Here is a 12,363-nt window from a genome sequence, read left to right on the forward strand (position 1 = left end):
AAATGGACATACATAATTTATGGTCTGCAGATGCTGCCATGTGCCTTTAATGGACCTCAATTTTATTACTAGGCTCTTAGGAAAATGTGCAGAAGGCCACCGGCTTCTGTCCTTGGAGCCTGGCTTCAGATGTCGGCACAGCCCAAAGGGACACTTTCGTATTCTCACTTGCTCTCCCTGCAAAGAGCATTTGCTAATGGGCTGGAGAGAGTACTCAGAGGAATTAGTGCTTGCCAGTTCTGAGCCTTGGAGATCAACTTTCTGCCCCTTTACTCTGTGTGACTTTTGCTGTCTGTTTCTCAGAGACATTGTGCATTTGCTGTGGATTAGCTGCATGTAAGCTAGCCATGTTCATTAATTTCAGTGGGACTACTCTTGAATAGGACTAACATTGGCTGAAGCCCATGGCTGCCAAGGAATGAACAGGAGCCCCTAAAAATGGCCTGTAGAGGGTCAGGGAGATAAGAATCCAACCTGCTGACAAGATCCTGATCCTTTTCCCTCGGGTATAATATTTGTTGGGAGGGGGAACTTTCAGACTGTAATTACTCTATGTGCTGCTTTCCTGCGCCTTAGCGGCCCTCAAAGCAGCTTATAGTCAACAAAATACAAAACTGGAAACTGGAAAACATCAAATATCCATAAACAAACCCAGCAACCAGAGTACAAAAAGCAAACACGGTCATTAAAGTATTCGGAGGAGAAACGTGTAAAATAATTGGAGACGGTGTTGTCTTAATATTTAGTAATCTTGTGTGGCACCAGAGAACTAGTTTGTTATCGAAAGCAAGGAAGTGAAGGAGACAGAGGACAGAAAGTGTTTGTGAGCCCACATTGCTCAGACCATGGTTTCAAGGTTGTGATTTCTGAACAAGGTACTTCTTCCTTGGGTATGTCCATGTTGACAGTTCAACTTCCTGCAAGACTTGGCCTCACCTCTGTCTCCAAAGTATCTAGCACTTACTCCACCAGCAGGGTCATAGGCTCTCAAAGAGGAACTCCTTTGCCACTCATTTGAAAAGTGGGTTTGCTTGCACGTCATTAAGCAGTGCAGCCCCTTAAGCTTTGGATACCCAACGTGATGCCTCAATACTTTGTGGGACTACAACTCCTGTTATTTCTGACCATCAGCAATGCTGGCTGGGGCTGATGCAAGTTGGAAGTCCAACAGCATCCAGAGGGTTGTGTGTTGCCTTAAACTGTTCATGTCAAAATTTATTTACTGACAGGTGTAAGAATCTTTGAGATTCCTAATGAAATCACTGTAAACTCACCTCAGGGATGGATGATCAATGGTAGAGCATCTGCTTCACATGCAGAAGGTCCCAGTTTCTTTCCCCTTCCCTAGAATGTTGACCTTAGAGACTGGATGCATTTACTAGTAGAAGCTTTTAAAAAGCAAACAAACAAACAAACAAACAAACAAACAAACAAACCCAACTCTCTCATAATTTGAGTGCTCATTTGCATATAATACCCCTTCCAGAATACATTCAAAACACTTGCCCCAGATGTACATAAAGCCAAGACCAGACTTCCAGCCCATTAGCCGACCCTTGCTAGATGGGCTTGCTCGTTTCTTCAGACGGCCTCCCTCCCTTTACAGCCAACACTGATTTTCCTTCCCTGCTTCTGGTGGGTTCTCTGCCTTTTTTGTCTGTTTAAATATCTATGTTCCCAATCGTATGGGTGCTGTTTTTATCTTCCTATATACATAAAAATTTAAGGCTGTCATCACGCAGCCACCATTGGAGGATTTGGAGTGCCACATCACAGCGTAGGGGATGTAGGGGGCGGGAGAGAGCCAGCTTTCAAAGTGGCAATTTTAAACAACAGCATTTTGGACGAAGGGAGGATGGAGACACACAGAGGAGTTGCAAGGGGATGGGAAGTTTGAAAGAGCTGTGAGGGTTTTGGGTGAGGTGTAAAGGGACAGGGTGGGGAATTGACAAGAGGGTTGGTGAGCAATGTAAGTTGGGGGGCAGTCCCTGTTGATTATATTCTTGGAGAATCATATATCATCAGTTTTAATTTTCATTTATTTGTTTATTCCAAGAACAACAGCAGACTGTGCAGGTGGTTAGGGATAGGGAGAACATCCTGAATGAGGAGGTGCCACATTGGGGAAGGCGGGCTTTGGCTATGGAATGTTAAGGCAAGGGGTTTGTTGAAGGGAGGTGAAAGAGGGGAGGTGGGTGGAGAGGATTTTCTGGCTGGGAATGGTTTGGGAAGATAACTACTTCTCATTGCATTAATCCCAGACTCCAGTTTGCTGTGATTTTGTATACATTGGTCCTCAGATAAGCATAGTCATTTTCAGTGTCAGCTTCCGCAAATGTGCTCAGACCATTTTTAGAAAATTGAATGGTCTGAATACAAGTATTGTAAAAAAAACTCTCTCTCTCTCTCTCTCTCTCTCTCACACACACACACACCCTCTCTGCTCAGCACGATACTGTCCAGGTGTTTTGGACTACAACTCCCATCATCACCTGCCATCACAGCTGATGGGAGTCGTAGTCCAAAACACCCGAAGGGTGCCAGGTTGGGAAAGGATGTTTTCTACCTGTTTCCCTGGGAGATGCAAAATGGCTTACAATAAATTATGCAAATCGAGGGATTCTTGTTTCTTCCCTTCAGTGGGCAGCTTCATTTGCCTGAGTCTGAGTTCTCTCCAGAGATTTGGATTCTAGCCTTGCCAGTTTTATCTGAATGTCACTGAGGTTTATCTTCAAGGATCACACAGCCCATTAGAAACCCTATCACTATTAACAAGGGCTCCAGGACAGTTGGAGCAGATGGATGAAATCCATCTTACCTCCGGCACTCCCCAAACGGTCCAGCGCCTGAAGAGAGAGCACAGTTTGGAGAGATTTTTAATTGATGTGCTGCCCCCTCCCTCCAGTAATTGCAAAAAGAGCTCACAATGCACAAAACGCCCAGCAATTTGTCATTCAGAAGACATATTGCATCGTGCTCCCTGCTTCCCTGAGCAGTGTGATTTTCCAAGGGTGGTGCTTTGGGTTTCCTTTCAATGAAAGATCATTGGAGATTTAATGGTTTTTGTTTTGCTTTGTTGTTACTATTTTGGTTTACTTACTAATTCCCATGTTGGAGCTTGGGAGGGCAGTGACAGGCAGCATTGCACTCTGAAAAGCAGCAGATCCACTCCCCCCATACCAGACCCCCCCCCCACAGAAAGGTAGCTTAAACCCCCTTTTCCCTTCACTTTACCCTCTCTGCCCCCAGTAATCAGATAACAACCTTGATCCCCTTGAAGATGCTATTCTATCAGCCGGTTGGGAAGCACAATGAGCCTATTTATTTATTTATTTATATATAAACATATATATATACATTTTGCAATCAAGCAGTGCATCAATTCCATGAAATAAAATAAATAAATCCCCCCCCCCGTTACCAATTTAGAGAATGCCTGTCCCCTCACTGCTTTGGTATCCTTATTGGGTCCATCCCCCCACCCCCAAAATATGGTGTCTGATTGGCTGAGCCTGCTGTCACTCTCACCCTGGGTTGGAAATGATTCAGTTTAAAATGGTGAACAGTTGCAGCCTTGAGGACAGTGAGCAGCACTTCACTTCCTGGCATGGGCATAGCCAAAGGGGGGCAGTGGGGGCAGCTGTCCTCCCCTAGACCAAGTAAAACCATAGAAATACTTAACTAACTGACCAATGACATCACTTCTGCCCCCCCAAACTAAAGTCCTGGCTACGCCCATGCTTCCTGGTGCAGGACCATTTGGTGCTGCCAGCTCCCTAGCCTCTGGCTGCTTGGGGAGAAGGGCACCTAGGCTCTTTGGGTAAGGTGGGTACCTAGGCCTTCTAGTCTGGCTCTAACTGCACCAGTTTCTGGTGGTATGAGTTCTTGTCCCAGAATATTTGACCTTTTATGCCAGATTTGGCCTGGGACATGTGCAGGAAGATTGATTTTGCAAAATAGAGGCCATTTTATCCAGTGGGTTATTAATTACACCGGAGTATAGTCTGCAAATTCTTTTACATACTTGTTCAAATGCCACTTTAAGGTGCAGCGAGGACTTCCAACACTTTCTAGTTAAGCTGATTCTGCTAGAATGGCAGTGCCATTGCCAGACAAGAAGGCACTTCCGGAGGACGCAACACCCATCTCCCTTTAGCAGTAACCCCGATAGTTTAGAATATTGATCTTGCAGCCTTTTTGGAAGTATCATTGCTGGCAGCAGCACTGCCCATTTCTGTGCATCAGATAAACTCTGTATCTGAAAAGCTGTTTGTGTTCCAAATTGGTCCATGACTCATTTAACAGTAAGATTTAAGTGGCTTTTCTAAAATGTGTAGGCTTTCATTGTAGACATAATGTAAATGCATGCATGAGTTTTCCTTTGCTTTAATCAATAAGCATGCACTTGAGTGTGTGGCTGTTTATAGAAATAGATGTAGATCTTGCAAAGGCTTTAGAATGACACCTTGCCGGGTAGTAAATACACAAAAGCGGTATCCTAAGAACAGATCAATCTTGATGGAACTGCTTGGCTGTAGAACAAAAATGCTGCCATCTGCTGGTCTTATGGAGAAAGGCAACCTGATTTTGCAACCTGAACAAATATTTTGTTCCCCTGCCCCTTTTATGGAAGATAGGAAGATGCCTTATAATGAGTCATTCCATTGATCCATCTAGCTTAGTATTGTCTACACTGATTGGCAGCAGCTCTCCAGGGTTTCAGTCAGGGAGTCTTTCCCAGCCCTTCTTGGAGATGCTGGCGATTGAAGCTGGAATCTTCTGCATGCAAAGCAGGTGTTCTGTCACTGAGTAGTGGTCCCTCCCCATGAGTTGATACCAGTCCAGTCTGGCTCCACATTTTTTGTTTTCTGTACCCCTCCATCCTGCCCCATCCCTCTTTTAACTTGCAAATTCCACTTATCCACACAGAGGCTGGGAGGGGCTGGCTTGTCTTACCGCCTCTGTGTTTCTCAGGTGGTTTGAAAAGGACCATGCAGAACACCTGTCTGTGGGAAGTGTTTGGCTGTACATTTTGTAGACTACAGTTTGTCTTCCCGCAGTATAAACACTTTGCTTCTTGGAAATGTTGCATTAGATAATATCTTGGCCTCGTTTCCCAGATACTGTTTATGGGTTAGGGAAGCTGAGCTTCTCTTTAATGTAAACACTTGGTGGCTATCCATAATGGAAAAATGTGACTTTAAATATCAATAATTGTTGTTGTTGTCGTCGTCATCAAGATTGGGTTGCATACTGCTATTTAAGCAGTGGCGGTGGTATGGCCATATTAGGTGCTTGGAGGGGGCTGTCTCAAATATTCTTACCACCCTCCGCACAGGTTGGGGAAGCAGCCTTTTTATAACTTTTTTTAAATTGTTAGAATACTACATAGTGCAAAAAATACACAGTGTGAAATATTATTTTATTTATGAATTGCCTTTTACATATATGTCCAGGCAATTTACATGCATCTTGAAATTATTTAGAAATTAAATAATCAGTCAATCAGAATAATAAGAAAGCAGAAATAGTTTTTGAAGCAGTGCTTAAACCAACCCCCCCCCCACAAAAAACACCTCTGAAGCTAAGTTTAAATACCATACAAAAAGACACCCAGCATTTTCATCCAGCTGGAAAAGCCTGTCAAAACCAAAATGTCTCCAGTTGTTTTAGGAAAATGCAGATAATGGCTGTCTGTTGTATCTCAAAAGGGATGCTGTTCCACAGAATAGAGGCAACCACATTGAAAGCCCTTCCTTAAGTAGGCTTCTGATATTTGGGGGACTTTAAGGAGTCCTGCAGAATGCTACCCAAGTGGATAGCCAGGTTATCCTTTAACACCAGCCTAAAATAGTATAGCTGGCTTATCTTCCTTTTTTTTGCTGTAGTATCCTTTTGGCATTAATAAAATCCCCATCAGCTCAAAGAGTTCATTTCATTAACACAATCCTTCAGGAAACATAATAGAGCTCTCAGTGATAATAACGAACACCCCAAACCTAGTATTCTCCAAGGCCCATCTCTCTCTCCCACCCCACTCCACCAAAATGTGTAGAAATTCTGCATGGGTTTCCAAATGTTGCAACTGTATGAGTCCACTGGTTGATTATAAATACAGCTGTGTGATACATACACACACACACACACACACACACACACACACACAGCTTGATTGCAAAAGAAAAACCCTTTAAAAACTCAAAATGATTTACGTAAAGAAGAAAAGAATAACATTATCAGTAAAAAACTGTTTTAAAAAGCTATTGAAAACATTCCATTTTACCCATGTTGCGAACACGTCTCTTAAATTAAGTTTTCTTTTAAGTCGAGATTATTTATAACCTCCTTTTAAATGTTGGCCCTGAAGAAAACAACAGAAACCCAGGTATACACCAGTACTGATTGTTTCAGTCCAATTTGGCCACAGCACATAGGCTTTCTTCCAGTGCTGACCTCATCTTCCTCAGTACTGTAGATTTACTCTTTGTTCCAACAACCCTGGACGGACAGAAGGTAAACAATGAAGAAATTAGTATAGGCCACAAATCCTTCACTGCACTCCTTGGAAAGAATCAAGCCCCTTACAGGATCAAGGCCAAACTGACTTCCTGACAAGCACCGTCAACTTATAACCTTTTCTTTCCTTTGTCACAGATTCCGGAGACAGCCTCTCCCACACCACCACTTCCCCGCAACCTTCACCAGCCGCCTCTGCCCACGCCTTGAGGGTTGCAGACCCTTCCCTTTTGGCCGACCAGGCTGCTGCGGATGCTTCTGCTGCAGAGGAGACAGCAAGCGAGTCAGAGTCTGTCTTCCTTCCTGACTATCTGTTCTTATCGAACTGTGAGACCGGAAAACTCAGTCATGTCAGGTATCACCATAACTCTCTCTGATACAACCTTCCTCCAACTTTGTGGCCTTCCAGATGTTGCTCAAGTACAACTCCCATTAGCAACCGTGTCCTGGCTGGGGCTGCTGTGAGTTGTGGTCCAGAACATCTGGAGGCCAGTGGGGAAGGTTGAGTGCCTTTCAGTTTTGGGGGGCAAAACAGGGTTATTCCCAAAGTAAGTTTGGAACCAAGGGAACTTAGCACATAGATGTAAGTTCATAAATTGTGGCCATATGTACACCTTATATTTAAAGCTCTATGGTGCCACTTTAAACAGTCACAACCTCCCCCAAAGAATTCTGGGAGCTGTAGTTCATTAAGAGAGCTGAGTTCCCTATTCCCCTCACAGAGCTACCGCTCCCAAAATTATTTGAGGCAAGCCATGGTTGTGTTATCATAGTGCTTTGATTATATGATGAGAATGCCACCTAGCTTGGTGGCTGAAGTAAGATTCAACCATGGCAATGACACAGAGCCCTCCACACCTGAGGACATAAAGCTAGCTTAGGAGGCACAGGGTAAGCTATGTGGCACAAAGCTCTGACTGCTCTCTGCCTCTCAGCATCTGAGGCCTTGGGTAGCTGCCTCCCTTTGCATCGTAGGGCCAGCTCTGTCAAGTTGATGTTAATATTTCTCCACATGGTTGCATTGCTTAGTATTTTTCAGAATGTTTTTCATAGGCCGATGGACCAGACCCATTGTACGTGCAGTTCTTTCTACATTTTAGTAAGGGTGCGGGAAATCCAGGGCTGCACACACACCATGCACTTCAAGCTCATTCTGCTTTTCTAGAAAAGATTCATAGGAAACATAGTTTACTCCTCCCAGGGCTACAATTCCCAGCACCTTTAACAAACTACAGGTACCAGGATTTTGTGGTGGGGGGAGTAATTTGATTTAAATGCATGGATATACACAGCCTAGATAGCCTCTTCTGCTTCTATAATTCTAGGAAATGGTCTTATACCAAGTCAGACTATTGGACCATGTAACTCAATACTTTCAACCTGGCTGGCAACGGCTCTTAAGGTTTGCAGTCAGTCTTGCCCAATCCCTACTTGGGTATGCCAGTGGTGGGCATGGCCAGAGGCAAAAGTGGGAGTGGCCAACACTGAAGCAAGCAATAGATGTGACTTTGTACAACACACGCACGCACAACATACACATCTCTCCATCCAGGCATGGGAAAGGCATCTCAGAGGACATATTTCAACCAGGAAAAGTGCTCAAGAAGTGTGTAGGGGGGTGTGAGAATCCTAGGAACCAGCTAAAAGTGCCTGTAATGCCCCATTTCTTCTCTTACTTGTCACCTAGGTTAGTGGTTGAAGTAAAATTCCACAATGGCCATGAGACAGAGCCCTCTACACCTGAGGGCATTAAGCTAGCTTAGGAGGCACAGGTTCCTTATTCCAGTTGTAAATTTTCCCAAAAGAAAGAACAGTCCTACCCTTCCAGCTCCCCCATCACATTCTGTTCTTGCTTTGGTGGGGAGAGAGCTACCCGTGTTTCCACTGAAAGAAAAATGCAGGAAGCCTTAAAAGTCAACCTGACCTATAATCCCCAAATTTCTTCTTTGCGCTTAAAACGGCAATCAGATGCTGAATATTTTGAAACCGTAAAAAACCTCCAGAGTGCCTCTTCAAGTCAGTATCTATTTTGTTTTCAACGATGGCTATAACAAAACATGAGTACCACAAATGCATCCACAAGAGAACAACATAATTGCCCCTACAAATAAAATTACTCCTCTATATTGTAGTCAACAAAATGTTCTCCTCGATGGCTTGTCCTAAAAGCTTTCCTGGAACGGCAAGGTAGAAATGAATAGAGGGGGGGGGGATAATTTAGGACACAAAGCAAAATTAAGCACTCTGGAATCACAATTATTTCAATGGTAGTGAGAGTTAAGTAAATCAATGAGAGTTGATGCCTCAGTTTTAGTACAAAGGCTAAAACAAAACTAAGTATTTTGTTGTCCTTTAACTCTGATACTGTTTAGAGGAAAGTAAAAAATAAAAGTATGAAATCACCATATTAAAAATGTTCGTACCATGTTTTCCAGCAAATTCTGGAAATGAAATAGGGTTGTTATTCTCACAATTGACCTCATATTCCACCAACCACCTCAAACTAAGCAGAATGCAGAGCTATCCAGCAGTGGGAACGGGATGTTTAAAGCAGTATTTGGACATTTTGACAAGATAAGAATGTGCATCCCTCATGTCCATCTAGATTGCAATGACATTTGGGGTGGGGGTGGGGCAGAACCAACAAGGTCAACTATGCAACTTATTTTTTTTTATCAACATCAACAGTGAATTCCATAATCATTCATCAGACAAGAACCACAATTAGCATATATATCCAAAGGCATGTCAGAACCATAAATTTCAGATTGCTTGATGAAGTTCCAAAGCAGTTTTTCCCATTCATTCCCAAGAGATGCTATTCTCTTTGGAGCAAAACCGCAATATGTGGTTTAACAATCAAATCCCTCTTCCCAGGGAACTCTTGAGAATTTTTGCTCTGTGAGGTGAATAGGGGTCTCCTAAGAACTCTGAGCACCCTTAACATACGTCAGTTTCCATGAATCTTTGAGGGAATCAAGAATTGTTAAAGTGGTATTGCAGCACTTTCAATGTATGCTGTGAATATGGACTAAAATAGAATATTTAAAAAAACACAAAAAATGCACACTAACCAAAATAATTTAATCATAATTTGAAGTATTGGTTGGAAAAAAAGAGGGAAGAGTGGAATGAAGATGCGCACAAGAAGATCAAATTGGGCTGCTCAAGCCCCATTTTACACTAAATATCCCGGGAAGAGTTAGGGCATGTGTCCGCTTTACATTTTTTGTATTTAAAAAACCCTCATCCTCCCTGCACAATTCAGGAAGAAGGAAAGCAAAAGCACATTTCCCCCCTTTCTCATATTCACTGATTTGCTTAGTTAAGGGATTTCTTACCTGCGCTTCACCACAAGGTCCCTGGGTGGGTTACAACCTGAAGGAGCATCTCCACTCCCATTATTCAGCCTGGACACTGAGGTCCAGCTCCGAGGGCCTTCTGGCGGTTCCCTCACTACGAGAAGTGAGGTTACAGGGAACCAGGCAGAGAGCCTTCTCAGTATTGGCACCTGCCCTGTGGAATGCCTTCTCATCAGATGTCAAGGAGACATAAGTGTATGACTTTTAGAAGCCATCTGAAGGCAGCCCTATATAGAGAAGTTTTAAATGTTTGATATCTTATTGTGTTTTTATATTTTTCTGGAAGCTGCCCAGAGTGGCTGGGCAACCCATGCAGATGGGTGGCATATAAATAATAAAAATAGTATTAGTATTCATATTAGTATCCTATAAAATCCAGTAAAACATTCAAACCAAACCAGATAAATGTACATCCAACAATACAAGCAGTCTCACAAACATCACACAAATCTAAAGGTATGTCTGCAGCAAACGATGGAAACTATATAATGAGGCAGTGTGGTGTAGTGGTTAAGAGCGGTAGTCTCGTAATCTGGGGAACCGGGTTCGCGTCTCCGCTCCTCCACATGCAGCTGCTGGTTGACCTTGGGCCAGTCACACTTCTTTGAAGTCTCTCAGCCCCACTCACCTCACAGAGTGTTTGTTGTGGGGGAGGAAGGGAAAGGAGAATGTGAGCCACTTTGAGACTCCTTAAAGGGAGTGAAAGGCGGGATATCAAATCCAAACTCTTCTTCTTCATCATCATCTAGGTAAGGCAACTTCCTATCCCATGGTAGGGAAAATAGGGCACTGCCTCACCAATCTCAGTTTACCGTCACCCAACCTACACCCAGCTTACTTTCAACCAGTCATGGAGTGGCTTTGCTTTTCGTTGACTGTTGCTGCTCTTCCTTCCTTCCCCCTTACCAGTGGCCAATGGGCACTGGCCACCACTGTTCCTATGTTCTGCAACATAAGTAACACCTATACTAGTTTTGTTTTGTTTTCTTTTCTTTTCCTTTCAGGTGCCACAGCTGGTCCAATTCTGACCGATCCCTGGAGCAGACTTCATCAGACGATGTCTTTGTTGACTTTGTGGCATCTCAGCCCTCACTTTATCTACAGCCTTCTGGCATCCTGCTGCAAGAGATGCCCCAGGCAATGGGTCATGGGGCCCTTCTCAAGAATGCAGATTCAAGCGGTCCCCCTTCTAGCGATTTCTCCTCTTCCTCACCGCTTTCAGGACCTTCCTTGACACCAACCTTATTGGTTGATAAAAGCCCGAGTGCTCTTTCCTATGGCATTACTGAACTTGATGTTCTGGGCAATACCCCACCACCAAGGCCTCCTAAGCCAACCCACTTCGCAGACAAACGGGTTGAAGAGCCATCCAGTGGGGCCCTTCAGAATGGACATGTTGGGATCTCGTGTGCTCAAGGGGCATTGGTGCCAAGGAGAATCTCCTTGTCTGGATTGGACAGCATGAGAAGTTGGAGAGGTAAGGATGTGAATGGTCTTGTCTGTTAAGAGTTTGCCTTCCTGAGCTCATTTGACCATCCCTGGTTTGTATAATTTCAGAGTTTGTTCCACCCTTACTCCATAGCTGGGAATGGAAGGAATTGTCAATTTGAGTTCTCTAGGTTTCTTGTTTTTCCCATCTTAAATTCAGTTCTCCACGTTTCTGTAGCAACTCATGAATTTTTGTTGTTGTTGCTGTCAAAAAAATCCTCCTGAAAATTCTTCAACGTTTAGGTACATATTTATCCTAAAAAACACATTTTTGTCTGCAATTTTGACTGATGTGCACATTTTTGGAAGTAATTTCTCTTTTGACTGATGTGCACATTTTTTGAAACAATTTCTCTTATCCTAATGCATTTTTGTATGTTATTTTGATGAATACTATCATTTTTACACACAGTTGCCCTTAACGTTGTTTGGTTGGAGACCTGCATCACATTGCAAACATGGGAGAAGTTCAGATTTTGAAGGGTGGCTTAGTTTTGGTTCTCCTATTGCTCTGGAAACTCTGAATTTGATAAATTCAGCTTTAAATGCAGATTGAACTAAATCCTCCCCACCCCAATCCCTATCCATAGCACTGGTCTTCAACTAGTGAGTTAGGACCTACTGCTGCTATAGTGCTTAGTGAAGGAAGACTTCTTAATTTTTCTGGTGGTGATTATTGTTTTGATGTCTTTCATCTTTGCTGGTTTTGAAGGGAGGGTTGTGTGTTTGTATTTTATGCTGCTCTTGGTGATGTTACTATTCTTTTTTTTAATGATATTTATTAAAAGTTTAACAATTACAAAAAAGCGAAGAAAAAAGAGACAATAAAGAGTTACAATACATCAAAAAATAAAAAAACAGAATAAAAAAAGGAATTCAACAATACAAGTCAATAAAAAGAAAAAAGGGAGAAAACAAAACACACAATACAACAAAACCAAAAACAAAAGCAGACAAAAAATTTAAAAACCAAATCCGATATTCCCAAATCTTTATC

The 12,363-nt window shown here is 43.0% G+C and overlaps 1 protein-coding gene across 8 annotated transcripts in view; it reads left to right on the forward strand.

Moving 5' to 3' along the window:
- The window catches only part of GAB3 (GRB2 associated binding protein 3), a 93,038-nt gene that overhangs the window by 61,759 nt on the left and 18,916 nt on the right, over positions 1 to 12,363 (forward strand). For all 8 annotated transcript variants that reach the window (XM_081180176.1, XM_081180173.1, XM_081180179.1 and 5 more), the window contains exons 3-4: positions 6,655 to 6,871; positions 10,883 to 11,355. In XM_081180176.1, the coding sequence (XP_081036302.1) occupies positions 6,655 to 6,871; positions 10,883 to 11,355 (690 nt within the window). The remainder of the gene's footprint in view (positions 1 to 6,654; positions 6,872 to 10,882; positions 11,356 to 12,363) is intronic.

Source organism: Podarcis bocagei, assembly GCF_964188305.1.
Source record: "Podarcis bocagei genome assembly, chromosome: Z".
NCBI lineage: Eukaryota > Metazoa > Chordata > Lepidosauria > Squamata > Lacertidae > Podarcis > Podarcis bocagei.